Source organism: Lolium perenne, chromosome 4 (genome assembly GCF_019359855.2).
Source record: "Lolium perenne isolate Kyuss_39 chromosome 4, Kyuss_2.0, whole genome shotgun sequence".
NCBI lineage: Eukaryota > Viridiplantae > Streptophyta > Magnoliopsida > Poales > Poaceae > Lolium > Lolium perenne.
The window spans coordinates 353576426-353601549 of record NC_067247.2 but is presented as its reverse complement, the minus strand read 5'-3'; the positions used below and the strand labels follow the sequence as shown (position 1 = coordinate 353601549).

The 25124-nt window shown below is 43.7% G+C and overlaps 1 protein-coding gene across 1 annotated transcript; it reads left to right on the top strand.

Moving 5' to 3' along the window:
• The first annotated feature begins 2952 nt into the window (after positions 1-2952).
• On the top strand, positions 2953-5585 carry LOC139830275 (uncharacterized). Its single transcript, XM_071818283.1, has 3 exons — positions 2953-2992; positions 4682-4945; positions 5034-5585. Exons 1-3 carry the CDS (start codon positions 2953-2955, stop codon positions 5477-5479), a joined length of 750 nt encoding a protein of 249 aa, XP_071674384.1. The 3' UTR covers positions 5480-5585.
• Positions 5586-25124: the final 19539 nt, after the last annotated feature.

The window sequence follows — 25124 nt, the reverse complement described above, 5'->3', positions numbered from 1 at the left end:
TATGTGAGACCCGGATGAAGAAGGTTGTAAAGCCAGGGAACCGAGGTGGCCCAACAACAGCCTTAACCTAAAACAAGATGCGTACGACAACAATTTCAAGGAGGTCAGGGGTCCATACGCTGACCTGTACACTGAGCCCATCCGCGCTGAGGTTTCTATGCTCGTGGGAGGCATGAAGAATGGTTGATTATGTATTGGTGATGGTTATCCGTTGATACGAGTAGCACCCCTTCTTTTTCCCAACTCCGTGCTACTAGAACGAGCGAAAAACCTGATATAGAGACCTGTCAAAATCCTTCAATAGTCATGCTCAACGAGACACATCTTTTATCTTCGCCGCAACAACTCGAGAGATGCCATCTATAATGTAGGTGGTGTCTGCATCTGCGTGCGACCCGACGCCGCTTATTTTGACTTGAAATTCACCGACTCGGTTCAAGGCTGGCGTAAAAAGTGGCTTTATGTCAAAGATGAATCTACTGGTGACCAACAATACGGCCTGGCCCCCTTTGACATGTCACAAGAAATCTTAAGGCGTCAATCCTGGGATGCCGAAGCTACGCCAGAAGAAATGGCGGCTACAAAACACCCAATAGAGCGGATCAAGTCACTGCAGACTACCCGAGGAAAAGAACTATCGGGTGTACAAATAATATCCCATTTCCTTTGGATTTACGTGCAACCTATTCAAGCTCGCCCAAGTCCTCTTTGGCTTTACTTTGGTGCTGGTGATGTTGCAAGTTCCTATTAAGGATTTGGAGAAACTAGTTCGCCGCTTCACCTCACTTAGTAAGAAAATTGAGAGGTTCCTGCATCCTGCCGCGTGGAGCCATATAGCACCCATGCCCTTCCTACTGTAAGTTCTTGTCTCGAATGTTTACCTATCTTTGTTGTTCAACTTATTTTTCATATCTTAACTCGTAACTTATGTGTGTAGCCAGAAGCCTCGGTTTGTGAAAGAGAACCCGCTGACAAGGTATTAACTTGTCAATGCCTATGGATTGTAGGCTAGGGTTTAGTTGGAAGTAGAGGGCAAGTAGATCTCGAAGGTTTCAGCCGAAAAGTACTCGACGATTATGAAAACTAGGGTTTGTAAACAATGATTCGATGATTTCTGCGTCCCTCGACTCCCCCTTATATAGGAGGCGGAGCCGAGGGATTCGTGCCGTACAAGTTACAGAGTCCGGGAAGGTTTCTAACTCATCCCGCAAGATTACAAATAAGACTTTCTATTACAACTCTAGCTTTCCTTACTAATATCCTGGGCTTCCGAATCTTCTTATTCTTCGGGTAGTGGGCCTTCAGTAAACCCCGGGTACTATCTTCGGCAGGCCCATTTGGGATGCCTATGTCAGTAGCCCCCGAGATTTTGCTTGAATCGCAGAGTTAAGGAAAATCTCCACTTGTTTATTTTTATTCGACAACTTCAACTTCTCTATATTTCTTCTCATAAACTTCTATATTGTACAGGGATAATGGTAGTTAGGGCTAGTTCATCTGACGGATCAGGTACTAGTTAACTGCTCTCGTGGCAATCCGCAAAAACCTACTTCAAGATCACGTCCCTGGACATGACCTCGGGATACTGGTGTAAACTTCGACAAGTGCCGCTTAAGGTCTTACCATTCTGTCGAGTCCCAGTAAAATTTATCGGGTACCTAACGCGTCCGTTAGGATTTTTCTTCGTATCTGTTGATACGGATAAAAGTAGCAGAGCGCAGTCTTCGGCGATGCCACGCCCAGCAGAACGGATCTGGGGTCTTACCTTCGCAAATTTGCGGCATTCAGAAATTGATCGCAACTTTGGCGTTCTGAGAATATATTGTCGAGTGCTTTTTCGGCTGTTGGAATGGCACATTTTATCGAGTCAAAGATGACTTATATTGCTCTCCCGATGGGAGTATATGCAGAGTTATTTATAACTCGAAATATACTCTTTTGCTCTGCTATCTTTCTTGTTGCTCTTTTATTCTTTTCCCGTCTTCTTTCTTCTCTCTTTTTTTTATGATTTCATCGGGCACGCGAGCAGCGTTCCCGATGGGAGTAGCCCCCGAGGCTACAACCAAGGACTTGTACTTGGTTGTAGGCTCCACGCCTTATACCGCTATATTTTCTTTTTATCTCCCGAAGTTTTATAATTCCTCGGGTGCGCGAACAGCGCTCCCGATGGGAGTAGCCCCCGAGGCTATGAGCAAATATTTTGTATTTGATCATAGGCTCACGCCATTTCTATTTTGTCTTTCTGGATCTTTTTTCTTTTTTCCAAAGTAGCCCCCGAGCATTTGATCAAAAACTTGTATTTGATCAAAGGCTCAGCATTATTTTTCCATGTCACCTTTTATGAAATTGTAGAGTCGAATTTCTTCTTCTGCCAAGGTGACGTTATTGCTGACGATAGCCACGATTGCGATCCGAAAATCGCGAGAAGCCTTCTCCCACTGCCTTGCGGGCCCAATTGATCCACTATCTTGACACGTCGTGCAAGTGGGGGACACACGTCCTCCGCTTTTTCTGGCGCACGTACCGTAACTTCCCCAACGTTGAATTACTTTTTTACCCTTGTTGCCACGTGGCTATCATCTGCCACACACTTTCCTTATCCAACGGTCCGCCGGTTCACCGCACCCCTATATAAGATCGTCTTCTTCCTCCTCGAGCACTTCCGCTCACGCCGTCCTCCTGCTCCCATCTGCAAATTTCCTCCTGCGATCCACAACCACCTAAGCTCCTCGCCTCCAAGCTGCAAACCCTGCGCCATTGTTGATGCCACCTCGTCGATTGACAAGGCACAGTACGCCGGAGTCCTCCATGGCCGCCGTGGATCTTGGGGCGGCGGAGTGGGAAAGATCGAAGATTTCCACTCAAGACATCAACATGCTCAAGAAGCTGGGGATCAACAAGAAACCCAAGGCATTGTGCTTCCCCAGTGAGGAAAGCTACCCAACCCCTCCAATGGGGTACCGAGTAAATTTTGTCGATCACCTCATCCGTGGTCTGTCCGCCCCCATTCATCCTTTTCTCCGTGGACTTCTCTTTATCTACGGTCTGCAACTCCACCACCTCACGCCAAATTCAATCCTCCATATCTCCATTTTCATCACTTTGTGCGAGGCCTTCCTTGGCATCCAGCCTAACTGGGCGCTATGGAAGCGCATTTTCTTCTGCCGCCGTAATGGCTCGCCCAATGTCGCCTATAATATAGGCGGCGTTGTAATTTCTGTTCGGCCCACTGTCGACTACTTCGACGTCAAGCTTCCTGACTCAGTTCAAGGATGGCGCAAGAAGTGGTTGTACATTCAGGAGGAGAACCATGGATGTGCGGAGGACAACATCCCTCCTTTTGATGGCGCCGAGAAAATCTTTCGCCGCCGCTCCTGGGACGCGGAGGCCACCGAAGAAGAAAAGGCGTCGACAGAAACCTTGATGGCTCGTATCCACGAGTTGCAAAATACTCGCGGCAAAGAGTTATCAGGTATCCAAATCACTGCATACTTTCTTAGGACTAGAGTGCAGCCGCTTCAGGCTCGCAAATATCCTCTCTGGAAATATGCTGGCGACAAGGACGTAGATCAGCTGTCGGTGAATTTGGAGGTCAAGGATTTAGAAAGACTTGTCCGAAAAATTTCATCTCTCAGCAAAAAAGATGCTGTCCCTTCTTCTTGCCGTGTGACGCCATTCAGCGCCGCCAATCCACTTCCCGAGGTAATCTTTGTCTATTGTCTTGTTGTTGCTTTGCTATCTTTTTTGTAACTTCATTTCTGACATCTCTCCCTGTTTTATTTTGCACAGAATCATCCAGACCTTGTCTCGCTTCCTCCTCTTCCTGAAGGTGGAGAAGTCGAAGAAAGGGTCATTGTCACTGATGACAATCAAGAAGCTCCATCTTTTGTGAATGAACCCGTGGATTCTCGAAAATCTGCGGGATCTTCCGAAGGCACTGCGTCGGCACTATCTCCTCCTCCCGCTGTTTCTCCAAAAGGCAAAAGGAAGAGGAATGACGTCGAAGATTCCGGCACTTCCAAAGCCGAAGAAGTTGATCCTTCTCGTCAGAAGGAATCTTATGATCCATATCTCGCGTCCCTCGTCAGCTCGTAAGTCACCTTGATTTCCCCTTATTTCTGTAGTCGAAGTTTTTTGTCTCATCTTGCTTTTTATGCTGTCGATCTTTAATCGCAGTGATGATGAGGAAGAAGTACCAACTCGTGACGTGGCTCTTCGAACGAGCGCGTCGCGTACTTTACTTGTTTCGGAGACGCTAGTTGAAGGAGAAGAATCCTCGCCTCCTCAACAAAACGTCGTCACCACCACTCCTCCTTCAAGCCCCCTTGCTCCTTCACCAAAAAGGACAAGGGTTGAAACGATCATCGAGCCTGCCCCTCAATTGGGTAGCTCTTCGCATTCGCTTTTAGATGATGTAAGTTTTTGAATTTCCTGCTAGTATCTATATTTCCTCTGTTTACTTCTTTTTGTGCCTTCATATTTTTCTCGTACCGATATTTTCTTTCTCTGTTCTTCCTTGACAGCCCATGATCAAAGAGCTTGCTCGCATTGGATCCCAATTCATTGGGTACCGTGAATATGCCAGCAGAACTGAAGGTAATAACTTTTTTGCTGTCGTTGTTTCTGACTTCTTGCTCCTGTTTTTTGTCGCAATTTTGACCTTTCTTTTCTATTTCGACAGAGAAACTTGCAGAGGCCAACAAGCTTGCCGAGACTCTTGCTCAAAAACTGGAGCAAAGTGAAGCGGCTCGCAAGAAAGCCGAACTTGATGCTAGCCAGGCAAAAGTAGAAGCTGATGAGGCCAAAACAAAAGCTGCTAGTGTCGAAGAACTGCAGAAGAAACTTGATGATGCTAAAGCTGCTTTAAACGAGCACAAAGCCGCACAGGACACCCGTGAAAAGGGAATCCTCAAGCGCTTGAACACGCAAAATCGTCGCTTCCTCGGTAACTTTGTTGATCCCTTCTATTTTTCTTAAGACTTGCTTTCTTTTGTTTTTACTTGCTGTCGACTAACATATAATTTCTATGGCAGGTCAAACAAGCCAAGATTTTGACCTTGAGAATCCCACCAATGATCCTCTGCTTGACGCACTGTCTTATCTGGAGTTTCATGGCCAAGAAATTCGCGAAGGCGTGGTGAATGCTGACGCAGGATTGTCGAAGTTGTTTCCCTACTTCTTCCCGAAGAAAGAGGAGCCTAAGACTTTCCTTGCCCTTGCCAAGAACTTCAATCCGCCAGAGGATCTTGGACTGAAGATGCGCCAGGAGAACATGAAGGTTTCTGTTGAGAACACTATTGCTTTGGTCGCTGATAGTCAACAAACTGTTGACTCGATGAAGGTTGGCGACACCGATCAGATAGAGCAATCAAGATGGAGGTCGTTGATCAAGGCAGCCAAGCCCAATACGAAGAAAATTCTGGCCTATCTCGGGATCAAGCCATCTTCAACTCCTAGCTCATCGAGGCCGGAGGTCTAGTTGCATGCCTCTTTGTTTTTTGCTTTCTCTGTCTCTTTTGCCCTTGTCGCCAATTTAGCTGTGGCGACAATTATCCTGGTAGTCCTTTTGGAGAAACTTCTTTTGTAATGTCTATGTAAATTTTTCTAGAATTTAATGAAATTCCTTCTGGCACTATCATTGATCCTGGCGCTTTCTTTTCCAGTTAATATTTGATAACTATTCGACCAATCCTTGCTCTGCCGATGCTTCACCTGCTTCTTCCTTCTCGAAGAAAATGCTAGTTGATAACGACCCCCTTGAAGGTTCTTCGAGCAAACATTTTTCGGAGGATTTGCAAGAACTTCGACAACAACTTCAATCCATGAAGAAACAAACTCTGGCAATGATGGAACAGTCTCGGAAAGCATCCGAACAAGAAAAACTTGCTCTCCAACAAGCCAAAGAGGCTATGGCTGCCAAGTATACTGCTGTATTGGAAACAAAGGAATCCACTACCCGAGAAAATAGCATGCTCGAGCTAATGTTGGAAGCTAGCACAGATATGTTAGGTATGTTTTTCCAACCTCACAATGCCTCCTCTTTATTTTGTTGTGCTCCCCTTCAAATTTCTTGCCTTGTCGCTTAATAGGCTCGGTTCTTGATGCTGCCGCCGAAGATCGAAGAGTAAACGAGAGAACAAATCTTCTTGTCAATCTTTCCCTTAACCATGGCTGTTTATTCTGGGCCACCCCTGAACGAACCCAGCAAATTGTCAGGTTCCAAGATCGTGCTTGCCAAGTGCGTGAATTTCTCAATTTTTGCACGACAACATTAACCCTTGTTTACAAGACTTTGTTTCCTCGGAATGAAGTTCCCAAAACTCTTCCTGAATTGCTGGAGGTATTCAGAGATGCTCCCCGCATTCATAATTTTGTGCGAGCTCAATTGACTGCTGGAGCAATTTCGCCATGATTATGATAAATATTTGCCATCCAAAATTAGACCTGACGAAGATTGTTGCTGATTGCCTGGCCAAGAAATCGCGGCGAAAAAATGATATTGACACAATTAATGAGATGGTAACTCCTGTGGCCGAGTCGATGATAGATGAGCTTCTTCGGATGGACTCAGAATTCTTCGTCAAGGGGTCCTATGCTGAACATAAAACAACCAGAGGCTTGTCCATAGGTAGTATTTTAGGCTTTGACTGATTTGTACTATATTGGACAATATTATGTCTGTATCTTTTTTTATTTCCGAAGAAATTTGTTGTATATTGTAAACTGCTCTATATTGTTGGAGCCACCGAGCCTTCTGGCTAGAGTTTGTACTGTTTTTTTCCATCTCGAGGATTTTTCCTCTTGCCGTAAGAAGATATCTTTATTTTTTCACCAAATAGGTTGCAAGCCTCCGAGTATCTTAATGTCGAAGTTCTATATTTTTGTTGCGAGGTTCTTAGACCAAAGCAATAAGATTTTTGACGTGTAGACTATATTTATAATTGTTAACTTCCGATTTTTATATTTGGCGAGGTATAAGTGTACCAAGGCGAAATATTTCGGTAAGTCTAGATTGTCTATATTGTACGTATTTTGAGACTTGAAGGCGTTGAGCCCCCGAGCGTGTCGAAGAATAAGAAATATATCTCCACTATCTTTATTATATTGCAGCACCGCGAGCCCGCCTCATTAAAAACCTTTCCGGCCCCACTCGGTGCCCCGAAAAGGAAAAGAGTGCGTCTGAAAACTCGCGGGCGTTTCAGTACATTGTATTTTTACATAGAAGGACTATATTTCAACTCTAGGCGTAGAACCGCCTGAGCTGCGCTACGTTCCAGGGGTTTTTCTCGGGAGCCCCTGTCCTCTTATCCTTGATCCTGTATGCGCCTCCGTCGATGACTTCCGTGACAACGTAAGGCCCCAACCATGGTGATTCGAGCTTCTCAGTACTTTTTTGATTTAACCGCAAGACCAAATCCCCAACTTGAAAAGATCTTGGTCGTAACCGTCGACTGTGGTAGTTTTTGAGGTCTTGCTGGTATTTGGTGACTCGTGAAAGTACCTCATCACGAGCTTCGTCGAGTGCGTCCATATCATCCTCCCGAGCTTTTTGTGATATTTCTTCGTCATACTCTGTTACTCTTGGAGAATCATGCTCTATTTCAATTGGTAGTACTGCTTCGGCTCCATGGACGAGAAAAAACGGAGTTTCTTGTGTCGCCGTATTTGGTGTTGTTCGGATGCTCCACAAAACACTTGGCAATTCCTCTGGCCACGTATGTCGAGCTTTTTCAAGCGGTCCTAGCAGGCGCTTTTTGAGGCCGTTACAGATGATACCATTGGCTTTCTCGACTTGTCCGTTAGTTTGCGGGTGTCCAACTGACGCAAAGTGCAATTTAATGCCTACTTCTGCGCAGTATTCCTTGAATTCCTTGGATGTGAAGTTTGAACCATTATCTGTAACAATGCTATGGGGCACCCCAAACCGAAAAATGAGGCATTTCACAAACTTTATTGCCGACGCTGCATCTGGTGAATTTATTGGCTTCGCTTCTACCCACTTGGTGAATTTGTCGACAGCGATCAGCAAGTACTCGTATCCTCCTGGCGAAGCTTTGTGCAACTTGCCCACCATATCAAGTCCCCATTGGGCAAAGGGCCCCGACAATGGTATTGGTGTTAATTCCGCCGCTGGAGAGTGAGGTTTTGCGGCAAATCTTTGACATGCGTCGCAAGTTCTTACTATTTCCTTGGCATCCTCGATTGCTGTCAACCAATAGAATCCTGCCCGAAAAACTTTGGCTGCAATAGCTCGACTACTTGCGTGGTGGCCACATATTCCTTCGTGTACATCCTTCAGAATTATTCTTCCTTCCTCAGGTGTGACACACCTTTGCAGAACGCCTGAAATACTTCGCTTGTATAACTCCCCTTTGATCACTGTGAAAGCTTTGGATCGTCGAATAATTCGCCTGGCCTCAACTGGATTGTCGGGTATTTCTTTCCTGAGGATATATGATATATATGCTTGCATCCAAGGAACTTCTACCATCATCACAAGTTCTTGGTCCTCTTCATCCTCCGTGGTTTCTTTGAGGGGCGCAGAAGTTTTTCCTTCCTTTGCTTTTTTCTGCACCTTTTTCGGCTTCGTGGATCTCTCCGCTATTTCTTCCCAAAATACTCCTGGCGGGATTGGGAGGCACTGCGATCCGATGTTTGCGAGAACGTCGGCTTCATCATTGCTCAATCTACTGATGTGATTTACCTCACATCCATCAAACAGCTTCTCAAGCTCATTGTACACCTCCTTGTATGCCATCATGCTATCATTGACTGCGTCACATTGGTTCATAACTTGCTGAGCCACCAACTGTGAGTCGCCAAAGATTTTTAGTCGAGTTGCACCGCAAGCTTTCGCCATCTTCATCCCGTGTATGAGGGCTTCATATTCTGCTTCATTGTTGGATGCGTTAGGGAACGTCATCCGAAGGACGTATTTCAACTTGTCGCCTTCAGGTGATATAAGTACTACTCCTGCGCCAGCTCCTTCTACTCTCTTGGACCCATCGAAGTTCATGGTCCAAGTTCTCGACAAATCTGGGGGTCCCGTGTTTTGTAGCTCCATCCACTCTGCAATGAAATCTGGCAGAACTTGCGACTTGATTGCCTTTCTTTTTTCATACGTGATGTCCCGAGGGGAAAGTTCTATTCCCCAAAGGGAGACACGCCCTGTAGCTTCTGGATTGTTTAATATATTTGAAAGAGGTGCTTCGTTGACTACTATTATCGGGTGTGCCGAAAAATAGTGGCGCAACTTCCTTGCCATTGCAATTACTCCATATGCTAGTTTCTGGTACTGCGGGTACCGCTGTTTGGAAGGCGATAAAACTTCACTGATGAAATATACTGGCCTTTGCACTCCATGGAGTTTTCCTTCTTCTTCTCTTTCAACAACTAGCACCGTGCTAACCACTTGGTGCGTGGCTGCAATATACAGCAGGAGAGGTTCCTTTTCCTTCGGCGCCACCAAGATTGGTGGTGTCGAGATTGTGCGCTTCAAATCCTCGAAAGCTCTGTCGGCCTCTTCGTTCCACTGGAATTTCTCTCCTTGCTTTATCAGAGCGTAAAATGGTAACGCTTTTTCTCCCAGCCTGGCGACGAATCTGCTCAAAGCTGCGACTCGCCCAGTTAGCTGCTGTATTTCTTTCAACTTTGTTGGCTTCCTCATTGTTACGATAGCTTGTATTTTGTCGGGATTTGCTTCAATTCCTCTTGCTGAAACTAGAAACCCCAGAAGTTCTCCTGCTGGAACGCCAAAAGAACACTTCGTCGGGTTCAGCTTGAGGCAGAATTTGTCGAGGTTGTCAAAGGTTTCCTTGAGATCCTCGATCAGCGTTGCCCCCTTTTTTGACGTTATGACGACATCGTCGATGTATACTTACACGTTTTTCCCAATCTGTGTCGCCAAACACTTCTGCATCATCCTCTGATATGTTGCTCCCGAGTTTTTTAGACCAAAGGGCATTGTTCTGTAGCAAAACACGCCGTAAGGTGTTATGAACGCTGTTTTGGCCTCATCATCTTCTTTTAGTCTGATCTGGTTATAACCAGAGTATGCATCCAAGAAGGAAAGACGTTCACATCCTGCCGTGGAGTCGATGATTTGATCGATCCTTGGGAGGGGAAAGTGATCCTTAGGACAATGTTTATTGAGACACGTAAAGTCGACGCACATGCGAAGGACTTTCGTGTGTTTCTTTGGCACCATCACTGGGTTAGCTACCCATGTGGCTTCTGTAGATATCTCTTTGATAAAACCAGCATCCTTAAGTCGATCTATTTCTGATAGCATAGCTTTGCGGTTTGGTTCCGAAAAATGCCGCAAGGGTTGTTTGATTGGTCTCGCGAGAGGATCCAAGTTGAGGTGGTGCTCGGCAAGTTCCCTGGGTACTCCTGGCATGTCAGCTGGACACCATGCGAAGATTTTCCAGTTCTCACGGAGGAACTTGACGAGCGCGCTTTCCTATGCGAGATCCATATTTGTTGCAATGGACGTCGTCTTTTTCGGGTCTGTCGGGTGAATCTGTACCTCCTTAGAATTTTTCTCGGTATTGAAAGTTGATTCTTTATTTGGCCTTCCAACGTCTGGTAGCACGTCGTAGTCGGTCATACTTCTTGACGCCAAATACTCAGCTTGCATCCCGAAAGTTTCTGATATCCGATGAAAATCCTTATCGCACTTATCGGCTAAGGCGAAGCTTTCTTTGACTGTGATTGGTCCCTTCGGTCCAGGCATCCTCCACAACAGGTATGTATAGTGTGGCACCGCCATAAATCTAGCATATGCTGGTCGTCCCAATAGAGCGTGGTACTGCGACGGAAAATCCACAACTTCAAATTCCAGCTTCTCGATTCTATAATTCTCTCGGGTTCCAAACTGAACGTCGAGATTGATCTTCCCCAATGGATAACTTGGTTTCTCCGGTGTGATACCATGGAACCTCGTGTCTGTTGGCTTCAAGTTTGCTAGGGATATGTTCATCTTCCTCAATGTATCTGCATACATAAGGTTTAAGCTGCTGCCGCCGTCTATGAACACTCGAGAGACATCAAATCCCGCAATAACTGTTGGTAAGATAAGTGCTGACTGCCCTGGTCGAGGAACTTGCTGCGGATGATCTGCTATGGTTAAGCCAATATCTTGCCCTGACCAATTAAGATACTCAACTGTTGGTGGAGGCATTTTTTCTGCCATGAACACCTGTCGTGAGATTACTTTCTGAGCTCTGTTGGATGGCCTTCCCTTCTGAATCATCGACACCGCTCCGTTGGAGTTAGGATCAACGTAAGGTGGTGGTGGAGGTGCTGCCGCTATTCTGAGCTGATGTCGATTGTCTTCTGTAATCGCGGGAGGAGGTGGCAAGTGAATCTCGCTCCTGGGTTCTCGAGGATTTCTCTGTGCTGCTCGAGCGTTAGCGTGCTCTGCCCACCTTAACATTGCCTGGAAATTACGACAATCTTTCTGCAGATGTCCTGACTGTCTTTTTCCGTTGCTGTCGAGGAAAAAGTGCATCTGACACGGCCCATTCATCATCTCTTCGGGAGACACGAAAGGCCTCGGGAACCTAGGCCCGCTATTTTGCCTGTTGTTTCGAGAGTCATCTCTATTATCGCCTCGCTGCTCATTGCTTCTCTGATAATCATCTCTGTTGTTTCCTCCTGTGTTTGCCCGAAAACCTGCCGAAATTTGTCCTGGAGCATCATAGTTCGGGTATTGCCGAGGAAATCGTCGCCTCGGTTGATAGTTTCGACCACGGTCCTCCTCTGGCGACCTGTGCCGTTTGTTGTGGACAACATCTTCTCCATCTGCCCATCTGTTTGCTATTTCCATTAACGCGGATACTGTCTTTGGGTTGGTCCTTCCCAAGTCCTCGACAAAATCTCCACGCCTGATTCCTGCGACAAACACATCTATCGCTCTCTCGTCAGATATATTTTCTGCCGAGTTTTTGATGATGTTCCACCTTTGGATATATTTTCTCATTGGCTCGTCTGGCTTTTGTCGACATGCTCTCAACTCCTCTAACGACGCAGGTTTTTTGCACGTGGACCTGAAGTTCTTGACGAACACGTCCTCGAAGCTTTCCCAACTGTCGATAGATCCTGGAGGGAGTTTCTTTATCCAAGATCGTGCGGCTCCACTCAAATGCACCTGGATGCTTTGCATAGCTGTTGCTCTGGTTCCACCTGTGAGTTTCACCGTCTCGAGATAATCAACTAGCCAATCTTCTGGATCTTGAAGGCCGTCGAATTTTTGGAAATTATCAGGCAACTTAAATCCCGAAGGTACTCGAGTTTTCCGCACTCTCCTCGTGAAACATGGCAAACCGCACATATCCTCGTCGTTTAACTCTGGGGACTGCCGATGTTCTCTTCTGCTTTGTCGCGCTCTGTTGACCCTTGCTTGTGCTGCCGTGTCTCTTGCTCCACTTGGTCCTTCAGGGGCTGCTGCTGCTGCTGCTGCAGGTCGTGGACTATTTTGCCTTGCCGCTCCTTCGGGAGGCGTTGATACAAACGCTGTCCCCATAGCTCCAACTCCTGCTATCGCCATATTGTATAGTGTTTCCCTTGGATCTCCTGGAGGTGGTTTAGATGCGAGGATAAAAGCATGTGTCGCCATATACCCAGCCTCTGGTGTCTTAGGGATGATGTTTCCTCTTGTATCTATCGACATAAAGGACATGTCGAGGTTTTGGACCAAGTGCTCTCTTTCTGCTTCGGGTATGTGTTGTAACCTTGATCTTGCTCTGTTCCGAGCCTCTCTGTGGCTATCACCCGAAGTTCTAGATTGTCGACTCAGCTCTGCTCTTCTCCTGCTGGATGCAGAAGCTGCCTCCTTTCTTCTGTTTAACTCAGCTGTCTGTTTTTCCAATTCCCTTGCCGCTCGTGCGAGCCTATATTGATATGCTTGTAATTCCTCTGGCGTGGCTGTGGTAGCCATTGGTTCTGAGCCGTCCATAGCTCTCGCGGCTCTATCCCATGCTGCTTGCGGGAGTTGAACTCTGTGTCGCGGCTGTGGCCCGACGTATTTATTGCCCAAGCCTCGTCGCAGATCGGAGGGATCGACGTATGGATTTCCCAGATCGTCGAAAGCCTCAGATGTTTCCTCTTGATCATTGCTTGGCTCTCCAATGGCATAAATCTGATGATATTTTGTATTCAGATCTATGTTGGGTTTGGTGACACCATCGTTGAGATTGGTGAAGACCTTGCCCACTGTAGTAGATTTGTCGATGAAGTCGTAACTGTCGACACTGCTTGAGCCATCGCTTATATATGAGTCCGCAGATGACTCAAACGACATGTCGCTGAAGATCTTGGCGAGTTTCTCTCTTGCCCTGATGCTGATGTAGCGTGACGATGAAGTTTCTTCTTCTCCTGATTCGGTTGACAGTGTATAGCTTGAAAAATCGGAATCGACCGCCGACGATCCCGACGAAATCGGAATTTCGACACGATACGATCCTTCCTTCTCGACGCGAAAGCGAAACCTTCCGAACGTCATCTCCATAGGCTCCGCCAGATACGCATATGCATCCAAACGGGAGGGTGGGTGAGGAACAAAATCGACAGGACCAGCAGCGATCTGTTTACCTCGATCCATTGCGTTGCTTGCAGTTGATGATGTCGAAGATCTTGAACGTGCCATCGAGATCAGATCCTTACGCCTCTAGTTCCCACAGACGGCGCCAATTGACAAGGTATTAACTTGTCAATGCCTATGGATTGTAGGCTAGGGTTTAGTTGGAAGTAGAGGGCAAGTAGATCTCGAAGGTTTCAGCCGAAAAGTACTCGACGATTATGAAAACTAGGGTTTGTAAACAATGATTCGATGATTTCTGCGTCCCTCGACTCCCCCTTATATAGGAGGCGGAGCCGAGGGATTCGTGCCGTACAAGTTACAGAGTCCGGGAAGGTTTCTAACTCATCCCGCAAGATTACAAATAAGACTTTCTATTACAACTCTAGCTTTCCTTACTAATATCCTGGGCTTCCAAATCTTCTTATTCTTCGGGTAGTGGGCCTTCAGTAAACCCCGGGTACTATCTTCGGCAGGCCCATTTGGGATGCCCATGTCACCCGCAAAATCTGAAAAAAGCGTGGGTTCATCTACTCATAACTCTGGATCATCCCAATATCACTATGTTCCCTTTTCGACAAGAGAAAAAGACAAACTGATGATGAAGACTCGGGTACCTCCAAACTAGCTGCTGATGTACCATAAGAAACTTCTAAAGGAGATGGTTTTGGTTTCAATCCCTTTGATGCAGCCATTGATATGAGCTCGTAAGTTTCATTTTCCCTTCTGCTGTGCCTTCTCTTGCCTTACTCCTATTATACTTATCTTTAATTCTTATGACTCGAACGTTTAGAGGGGATGAAGCACCTTCGAGAAGTAATTTTCTTGTAACAGCAAGAACAAGCACCTCCCAAACATTAGTTGTCTACGAGAACCCGAAGGATCTCCCTGCAGCCCCCGAGCCAGCAAAAAAACCAGATACATTAAAGAAAAAACCAAGAACCAATGATGCTGGCAAATGGGCTGTTATTGGTCAAGATTTGTCGGCTCCCCCCTTGAACGACGTAAATTTGCTTTTCTAGCATTTCAATTCCTTCTTATTCAGCAATAATCATCTTATCTTGTACGTCCCGACTTTTTGCAGCCTATGACGAAGGAAATGCATGGTATAGCTAACCGCTTTATCGGGTTCCGTGATGAAGCTGACGCCTTGAGAAGTAATAATATTATCCTTTTTGATGACTTTATGTGGATTACTTATGATGTAACCTTGTTCTTTTTCCAGGCTCCCTATTCACCGCCCAGAAGCATATCCAGGAGCTTGAAAAGAGGCTTGAAGCTAGCGAGAATGCTCGTAAAGATGTCGAGGCAAAGGCTGCAAGTGCAGATGAACTGCAAACTCGACTCACTGCCGCAGAGCAAGCCTTAGAAGAAAAAACTGAATGCATTGCTCAATGAGAGGCTGACATAATCGAACGTATCGACGAGCAATCCAGCAGATTCTCAAGTAATGTGATTTTGTCCCTTTTCCCGTAAAAATTTTCTGGAAGATTTATACTAACAGATTTCCCTCTTTTTCAGTAGACCGTATTGGTGAGATGTATACCAAGAACCAAGAGGAAGAAGAAGTAGATCTCCTGGATTCGTTCACGGTGCTAGAGATGAACTGCCTCCTTGCTTGAGATTATCTGAAGGAGAGTCGAGTTGCTTTCGAGCGCTTGGTCCCCGATACGTTGCAAACATATCTATAATTTTTGATGTTCCATGCTTGTTTTACACCAATTCCTCTATGTTTTATGTGCACTTTGCATCATTTTATGACATTTATTGGACTAACCTATTAACAAGTGCCACAATGCCAGTTTATTATGACTGTTTGTTGCAGAAAATGTCTAAAATTGAAAGTGCTCAGAAAATTCTGTAAAAATCACAAAAATTATAATATACCAGAAGACTCCAGGAGCCAGAAGGGGAGACAGAGATGTGCCACGGGGCAGCCATACCAGGCCCAGGCCCAGGCGCGGGCCTAGGCCTTGCCGCGCCTGGGGGTGGTATGGGCACCCCGTGCACCCCCTCGCATCGCCTCTTCGCCTATAAGACCCCTCTGACCTAAAAACTCCGCTACATATCACCCATCCGTCCATGAAAAGTTCTGTAGCCGCCGTCATCGCCGAAACCAAGTTTCGGGGGACAGAAGTCTCTATTCCGGTACCCTGTCGGGACGGGGAAGTGCCCCCGGAGCCATCGCCATCGACTCCACCGCCTCCACTTCGACTCCATGATGGTTTGTGAGTAGTTCCCGCAGGGACTATGGGTTCTTGGCTGTAGCTAGATGGTACTCTCTCCCATGTACTTCAATACAATGATCTCATGAGTTTCCTTACATGATTGAGATCCATATGATGTAATCAGTGTTGTTCTTGTTGGGGTCCGATGGATTGATCATTATGTTCAGTGTATCTTATAAGTTTGTGAAGTATTTGTTGCTGCAATATTGTTATGTTCAATGCTTGTCACTAGTGCACGAGTGGCATGATCTTAGATCTAGGCTCTATAATTATTGCTTAGATTGTATCTACAAATTGTATGCACATGTCTTTGTCCGGAACCCGAGGCCCCAAAGTGATCTCAAATTGGGATAACCGGAGGGGATGGCTTTGATGTGAGGATCACATGTTTTCACCAAGTGTTAATGCTTTGCTCCGGTGCTCTATTAAAAGGAGTAACTTAATTACCAGTAGTTTCCCTTGAAGCCCCGCTGCAAACGGACTGGTAGGACAAAAGATGTTATGCAAGTTTCTCATTGCCAGCACGTATGACTATATATGGAAAACATGCCTACGATATTAATAGACTGGATATTTTGTCTTAATGCTAAATTCAATTCTGTCAATTGCCCAGCTGTAATTTGTTCACCCAACACTTGTTATCTGGAGAGTTACCACTAGTGCAGATAGCCGGGAACCCCGGTCCTTTATTTCATCATCATTGCTTTTCAATCAAACTGCGCATAGGGTTATTTTCCAGTGTCATTGCCTCTGTGTTACTGCTACTGCTGTGTTACTATTGCTCTCATATTATTGTTGCATAGTAGTACCAACTATTTTATGGCGCCGCATCATATTACCACTGCTTTCACATCACCCTGTTGCTAGTGCTTTTCCAGGTGCAGCTGTCGAATCAACAAATTTGGGTTTTACTTCCCTCGAAGACTGTTGCGATCCCCTATACTTGTGGGTCATCAAGACTATTTTCTGGCGCCGTTGCCGGGGAGGATATCGATAGCTCTACTTATAAGTTCACCTGGGGAGTACACTCCACCTCTCTCGCTGTTTTTATTTCATTTTGTTTAGTTTAGTTTTTTTGTCTTGTTTTATTTTTCCTATATATCTGAAAATCCATAAAAAATTGAAAAATCGGAAAACTAAAAGCTATTGTTATGGAAGGACACGCTTTATACTCTATGGAACTTGTAGAATTATTTATGAAGTATAGAGAATCATATAAGGGAAAAGTAATGAGCAGCGTGTTGAAAAAGTTGGATATAATCGCTAAAATTTTGCTTAAACGCCATGATATAAGTTGTTGCTCTAAACAGGATACTAAACATCTTAAATTCTAATATGGTTTTAGTGAAGAAGTTTTAATTTCTAACTATCATTGGAATAACTATATTCATCTTGGATTCGAAGAAGTAAAACAATTTGTCTTATTTATGGGAGCCTCTGAAATAGAATCCTCATGTCTAAAATTATGAAACTTGTGTTGCTTGTCATGACCTTAAAGATTATGTCTCTTCTATCCTTGATTATTGCACAGAAAATTTCAGCAATAATTGTTATATCATTGATTATAAAGAGAGACTCAATTATGCACAAGAATGTATCCACAATTTGCAGGAACTTGTGGAAGAAGAAGTTACTAAACCTGAAAGCTCATTAGATGAAAAAGAGGAGGAGAGTGATGAACAAAAGGAGGAAGAATGGATTGGCTACCCACGCCTACCTTCTAATGAGAGTAACTCTTTATCTCTTACATTATTTGATTGCCCTCCATGCTCACCAAAGGAGGACAAATGTTATGTTCATGAGGATTCTCTTGAAATATTCCATGTGAGTAAAACTTGTGAGAATAATTATGCTACTTTTATTTATGATAATCCATTCTATTTTGATAAATCTCATGATATTCCTTTATTTGTTCCTAATTTCGAAATGCATGGAACTAAAGAATTTTGCTTGGAGAGTGTTTATGATAAAGCTCTAGATGATGGTCCTATGTTACTTGATTCTATAAATTATAATGCTACTGAAAATAGAATTGCTAATAGTAGTCCCATACCTCTTGAGAATGATCAATCATCTTGTTATAAAATTTCTAAAAGTGGGTTTGATTGTTTTTATCCTACTATTTTTGAGCTTGATAAAAATTATGTGTTTGAAGATCATGAAAAGCATGCTTTATGTGATAGTTATATTGTTGAGTTTATTCATGATGCTACTGAAAATTATTATGAGAGATAAAAATATGGTTGTAGGAATTTACATGGTACTAAAACACCTCTCTACATGATGAAAATTTTAAAGTTACTCTTGTTTTACCTTCACATGCTTTTCACTTTGTTCTTTGTGAATTTATTTGTGTACAAGATTCCCATGCACAGGAAGTGGGTAAGACTTAAATGTGTTTCATATTTGCTTCTTGATTCTCACTTTTGCTTCAATTCATATTACATATGTGAGCATCTTCTCAAATTACTGAGCCCATCTTAATGGCTATACAGAAAGAGCTTTTTGGGAGACAACCCATTATGTTTTTATTTCTGTTATTTTACTGTTTTGTTGAGTCTTGGAAGTCACTGCTACTGTAATGACCTCTCCTTATAATTTTTTATTTTCGTTTTTGTGCCAAGAGTAGTCTATAATGGTAAGAAAGTAGTATTTGGGGAATTTGCAATTATGTTTCTGTTTCTGGACTGTTGCGAGAAAAATTCGCATAAATAACCAGAACGTCACCTTGAGCTGAACATTTACGAGCCTATTCCCCAGGTTATTATCTAAGTTTCATTAGTCAACATTTTTCGATCTGAGCAACGGGAGAAGTCTCAAAAAAATCGATCTTTAGCTGCTGTTCTGTTTTGACAGATTTCTACCATTAGTGCATTTGCCTCTTAATCTTTTTCTTTTTGAGTTCTTTTGAAAGAAGGAGCTTTCCGAAGAAGTTTATGCAGTAGCTACTGTTTTAATATAAGCTTTACATATGTCATACCAGAACCAAGTGGATTGCTTATTTTGATTACACTAATATTGCTAATGAATTATGTTGAGTTTTGGGTGAAGGAAGCTTTCAAGTGTAGGGAGAGAAGAATGATGGCATAGGATGAAGAATGGACAAAAGATCAAGCTTGGGGTTGTCCCCTGGACACCCCAAGAAATATCCAAGAGGTTCAAGTGCCAAAGCTTGGGGATGCCCGAGGCACCCCCTCTTCATAAGTAAAAAGCACCAGGCCATTTTTCAGTGCGCTATATTTTTGCTGCTTCATGCATTATGTGTTATTCTTGGAGCGTATTTTTTTGTGTGTGTTTTGTTTGCTATTCAATAAAGTTGGACCCATCATATTTGTTTTGGAGAGACACACGCTCCGCTTTAATTGCATGAACGCTCTAGTTTTCACTCATATGTTCAACGAGCGTTCTATTTTTGCGAGTACTGCGTTTAAGCTCTAGTTTTTCATTCATATTATGTTCAGAGCTTATTGGTTTTCTATACGCAACTGAATTTATCTCTCTGATATCTACTGAATATTATCTACGAGAGTTGTTTCAAATAAGTTAATTGGTGTTGGATACGAGTAAGAAGTCTCATATTAATAGTGATGCAAATGAAAGATCTCCTTTGATGTTTCAATTGAGTTGACTTGATGATCATTTAGTTTTTGACTTTTAATATCACCATATGCTTTGATTAATAAGTTTTGTCGCTATGCATGATTATGGCCATTATTGCTCTCTTAGTCGGTTGGCCCTTTCTTTTGCTAGCCTTCATTTGTACTGAGTATGAGCTCTACTCGTGCATCCAACTCCCAATAACCAAAATGCCAATCCTGTCCACCATATCTACCTATATGTGGTATTTCATAGCCACTCCAAAGTAAATTTCGTGTGTGCTACCTTTAAAATAAAATGTTCCTTGTTTTTGCAATATATAGCTCATGGGAAAGTAGCCTAAAAACTATTGTGGTAAGGAATATGTCACTTATGTATCTTAGTTCTTATAAGTTGCTTGTTGAGCGATAACCATGTTATCTGCGGACGCCATCAACCTGTCACACCTTTGTTGAATATCATGTGAGTTGCTATGCATGTTCGTCTTGTCTGAAGTAAGGGAGATTTGCCATGAGTTGAAATGGTTTAAGTATGCATATTGTTAGAGAAGAACGTTGGGCCGCCAACCAAAGCCATGTATCATGGTGGAAGTTTCAGCTTGGACACTCAAATCCTCAAAATCTCTTATGAGAATATTATTATTGTTGAATGCTTAAAGCATTAAAAAGAGGAGTCCATTATCTGTTTTCTATGGTGTCCCGGTATGAATGTCCTTAAGTTGAGATCTATCAAAATCGAGAAATCAAATGCGATTTATCTCCTTGGACCTTTGTACAGGTGGCATAGAGGTACCCCTTTGTGACACTTGGTTGGAACATATGTAACGCGATGATAATCCATGGAAATCTGAGCTAATTAGGACAAGGTGCGGGCACTATTAGTATTCGATGCATGAGGCTTGCAACTTATAGGAAGTTTTATACATAACCCATATGAATTATTACTACCGTTGACACAATTGTTTCCATGCTTTCAGAATAAAAAGCTCTAGCACATGAGTAATCCCTGCTTCCCTCTGCAAAGGGCCTTTCTTTTACTTTTATATTGAGTCTTCATCTTCTAAGTTCATGCACCATTAAGAGAGCATAGTTGTCATTCTTAGTTTTATGTGCATGGTCCCAAAATTATTATTGATTGAATCATGAATCTGTTATTACTTGTCCTTAAATTATTTGTATCTAGTCATCCTTTGAACTTTGAAGGTGCATGTAACTTCAAAAATTATTTGTTTGTTATCACTTACCTACTCGAGGACGAGCATGAGTTAAACTTGGGGATGTTGATACATTGCAAACGTATCTATAATTTTTGATGTTCCATGCTTGTTTTACACCAATTCCTCTATGTTTTATGTGCACTTTTCATCATTTTATGACATTTATTGGACTAACCTATTAACAAGTGCCATAGTGCCAGTTTCTGTTTATTATGTCTGTTTATTGTAGAAAATGTCCAAAATTTAAAGTGCTCGGAAAATTCTGGAAAAATCAAAGAAATTCTAATATACCAGAAGACTCCGGGAGCCAGAAGTGGAGACAGAGATGTGCCACGGGGCAGCCATACTAGGCCCAGGCGCGAGCCTAAGCCTGACCGCGCCTGGGGGTGGTATGGGCATCCCGTGCACCCCATCGCGTCGCCTCTTCGCCTATAAGACCCCTCTGACCTAAAAACTCCGCTACATATCACCCTCCGTCCACGAAAAGTGTCGTAGCCGCCGTCATCACCGAAAACAAGTTCCGGGGGACAGAAGTCTCTGTTCCGGCACCCTGCCGGGATGGGGAAGTGCCCCCGGAGCCACCGCCATCGACTCCAACGCCTCCACTTCGACTCCATGATGGTTTGTGAGTACCCGCAAGGACTATGGGTTCTTGGCTGTAGCTAGATGGTACTCTCTCCCATGTGCTTCAATACAATGATCTCATGAGTTGCCTTACATGATTGAGATCCATATGACGTAATCGGTGTTGTGTTTGTTGGGATCCGATGGATTCATCATTATGTTCAGTATATCTTATAAATTTGTGAAGTATTTGTTGCTGCAATATTGTTATGTTTAATGCTTGTCACTAGTGCACGAGTGGCATGATCTTAGATCCAGGCTCTATACTTGTTGCTTAGATTGTATCTACAAATTGTATGCACATGTCTTTGTCCGGAACCCGAGGCCCCAAAGTGATCTCGAATTGGGATAACCGGAGGGGATGGCTTTGATGTGAGGATCACATGTTTTCATCAAATGTTAATGCTTTGCTCCGGTGCTCTATTAAAAGGAGTACCTTAATTACCAGTAGTTTCCCTTGAGGCCCCGCTGCAAACGGGCTGGTAGGACAGAAGATGTTATGCAAATTTCTCATTGCGAGCACGTATGATAATATATGGAAAACATGCCTACGATATTAATAGACTGGATATTTTGTCTTAATGCTAAATTCAATTCTGTCAATTGCCCAGCTGTAATTTTTTCACCCAACACTTGTTATCTGGAGAGTTACCACTAGTGCAGATAGCCGGGAACCCCGGTCCTTTATTTCATCATCATTGCTTTTTAATCAACTGCGCGCTGGGATATTTTCCAGTGTCATTGCCTCTGTGTTACTGCTACTGCTGTGTTACTATTGCTCTCATATTACTGTTGCATCACATTTCCCTGACAACACGCCATCAAAGTAGCACCAACTATTTTCTAGCGCCGCATCATATTACCACTGCTTTCACATCACCATGTTGCTAGTGCTTTTCCAGGTGCAACTGAATTGACAACTCCGCTGTCAAGGCTTATAAGTATTCTTTGGCTCCACTTGTGTCGAATCAACAAATTTGGGTTTTACTTCCCTCGAAGACTATTGCGATCCCCTATACTTGTGGGTCATCAGTCCCTCATTTCTTCCCGAAGGTTCCTATACCATACAAGGTTGATCCTCTCGCCAAATGTTTTACTGGGAAAGATTACCCCATTTTGTCGCATCGTCAAGCTATTATGAAGATTGGCGTTGAAGGCACCACTGCCTTAGCACTGGCTAGTGGCGAGAAGATTGACTGGGCGAAGGTAGCAACTGTTTGAGGCTTGACCAAAGAAAAGTGGACTGGTCTCCTGCGGAACGCGAAGGCTTTCTCCAAGAAAAGAATTGCCATCATCGACCCAACAACTTCTTCCTCTACCAGCACTGCTCCAACGGAGGTCAAGTAGATAACCTTGTGCCTCCGCTCTTTGTAAATTTTTATCCTTTTGCTCTTGTCGACTATTTTGTAAACATAGTATTGGCTACGGCCTTTTGAACTCTATCTTGTAATAAATTTTGATGATTAATCAAAAACCATCTTGCCAAGAAGTTGATGTTAACCTTTTCCCATTTTTCAAGTTATTTTTTTATGACTACGATGAAACTGGATGTCCCGATACTTCTCGCGATGCACCAATGCCAACCGAACCTCCGAAACTGCTGCTTCACGCGTGCCATCGGATTCTCACTTGATAGAAACGGAGATGGAGTTGTGACAACAAGTGCAATTACTGAATAAACAAACTGTGACTTCCCTGGACCAAGCAAAGAGGTCTGCTGAGCGCGAACAAGCTGCTCTTCTCAAGCACAAGAATCTCTTGATCTAGAAAAACCTGCTACTTCAAAGGCCACTCGTGCTGCTGAACGCGAGAATTATATGCTCGATCTCATGACTGATGCAAGTGAAGATATGCATGGCTGGTACACTTCCTTTTTCCAATATAGGTGGATTTTTCCTGGTGATTGCTTATCCTACTGCTTTTTCTCTCGACATAGGTTCCTTTTTAAACGCTGCTACCAAAGAACAGAGAGTAAACTTGCGGGTTAACGGTCTCATGTGACTTGCAACTGAGGCTAACACTGATTTCTGTGCAAACAAAGCACGTTGCCGTCGTATTGTTCAGTTTTAGGATCACGCTGTTCAAACTCGAATGTTTATTGATCTTTGTCGTAATACGTTGGGCATGCTATACAAGACCATGTTTCCTCGCAATCCACAACCCGAACAAGTCGCTGATCTTTTGGAAAAGTTCAAGAATGTGCAAGATATTTTGACCTTGTGAGGGCGCAGATGATTGCTGGGGCGAAGTTTGCTCTTATCTAGGTTAGGATTCGCCAATCGAAGATTGATCTTGACAAAGTTGTGAGGGGGTTTCTTTTAAAGTGCTCGAGGAGAGGAATAAACCTTGATCGTCATGTGGAAGCAGTGCATGGTCCTGTCGAGCAAATAGTTGACAAGCTGCTCCAGATGGATTCTGATTTTTTTCAGGGGTTCCTAGTGTAATAATTCCTCTCAGCAAATGCGTGCCTGATATAGATTGATGATTGTATATTTCCTATGTAACTTTGTATAGCTATATTGAATCATGAGTGAGGTTTATCTCAAACCAAAACGCACATCTGTATATTTTTTTTGTACATTTTATAGGCTGATCTTCTGATTATTATGTACCCGAAATAATTTGTCGTATATGCTTTATTGTCATACTATTTTTATGATTTTGGGAGACCTTTGTGTAATCAAAGAGAACATGTGTGGGATGCCCAAATATATTCGATTTTTGTCTTCCAACCAAACCCACGAGCGTCAAGTAGCAATGATTCTTTGTATCAATCAATTTTCTCGCGAAACTTGTGCAAAGCCAAAGTGAATATTGTGAGGATCGTCGAGTTAGCTATATTGAATTATGTGGGTCAAGCCCCCGAGCGTAAATTTTGCGGAAGAAGACATAATTTTTTTTAATATCACTATTTTTATTCAACCATGATATAGTTCAGCAAAGCAAGCCCGCCTCATTGAAAACCTTTCAGTCACCCGAAAGAAAAAGAGTACGTCTAAAACTTGCACCTTTTCAGATACATTGTGCTTACATGATTGTTGGATGCAACATCTGACTCTTTCTATTTCTATGCGTAGAAGCGCCGCAATTGTGCCACGTTCCACTGGTTCCCTTCGTCTTTACCTATCTTCTTGTCCTTTAGTCGATAAGCTCCGCCAGGAATAACTTCTGTGACAATATATGGTCCCAATCACGGGGACTCCAACTTTTCATGACCATCTTTCTTGAGTCGAAGGACTAGATCACCAACTTCAAAGGACCTGGGACAGAGTCGACGACTATGATAATTTTTCAAGTTCTGTTGATATGCACTTACTCTAGACAACACAACATCTCTTGCTTTGTCGACTGCATCAACGTCATCCTCGAGTGCTCTCTGTGAAGCTTCTTCATCATATTCTACGACTCCTGGTGAATTGTGAGCTAATTCTACTGGAAGCACAACTTCAGCGCCATGAACCAGAAAGAAAGGTGTCTCTTGAGTTGCTGCGTTTGGAGTTGTCCGCAAACTCCATAGCACGGAGGGTAATTCATCGACCCAAGCGTGACTTTCTTTTTCGAGTGGTGCTAATAAGGGTTTCTTGATACCGTTGCAGATAAGAACGTTTTATTTTTTGACCTGACCATTTGTTTGTGGATGTGCTACTGACGCGAACTGTAGTTTGATGCCAATACCTTCGCAATAATCCTTGAACTCGCGGGAAGTAAAGTTACTGCCATTGTCTGTTACTATACTGTTTGGGACGCCAAATCTGAAACAATGCCCTTGATGAAATTTACGTCTACCGTTGAATAGGCCGTTGTCACTGGTTTTTCTTGAACCCACTTGGTGATTCTGTCGACTGCCACAAGTAAATAGACGTGTCCTCCTGGCCAAGAC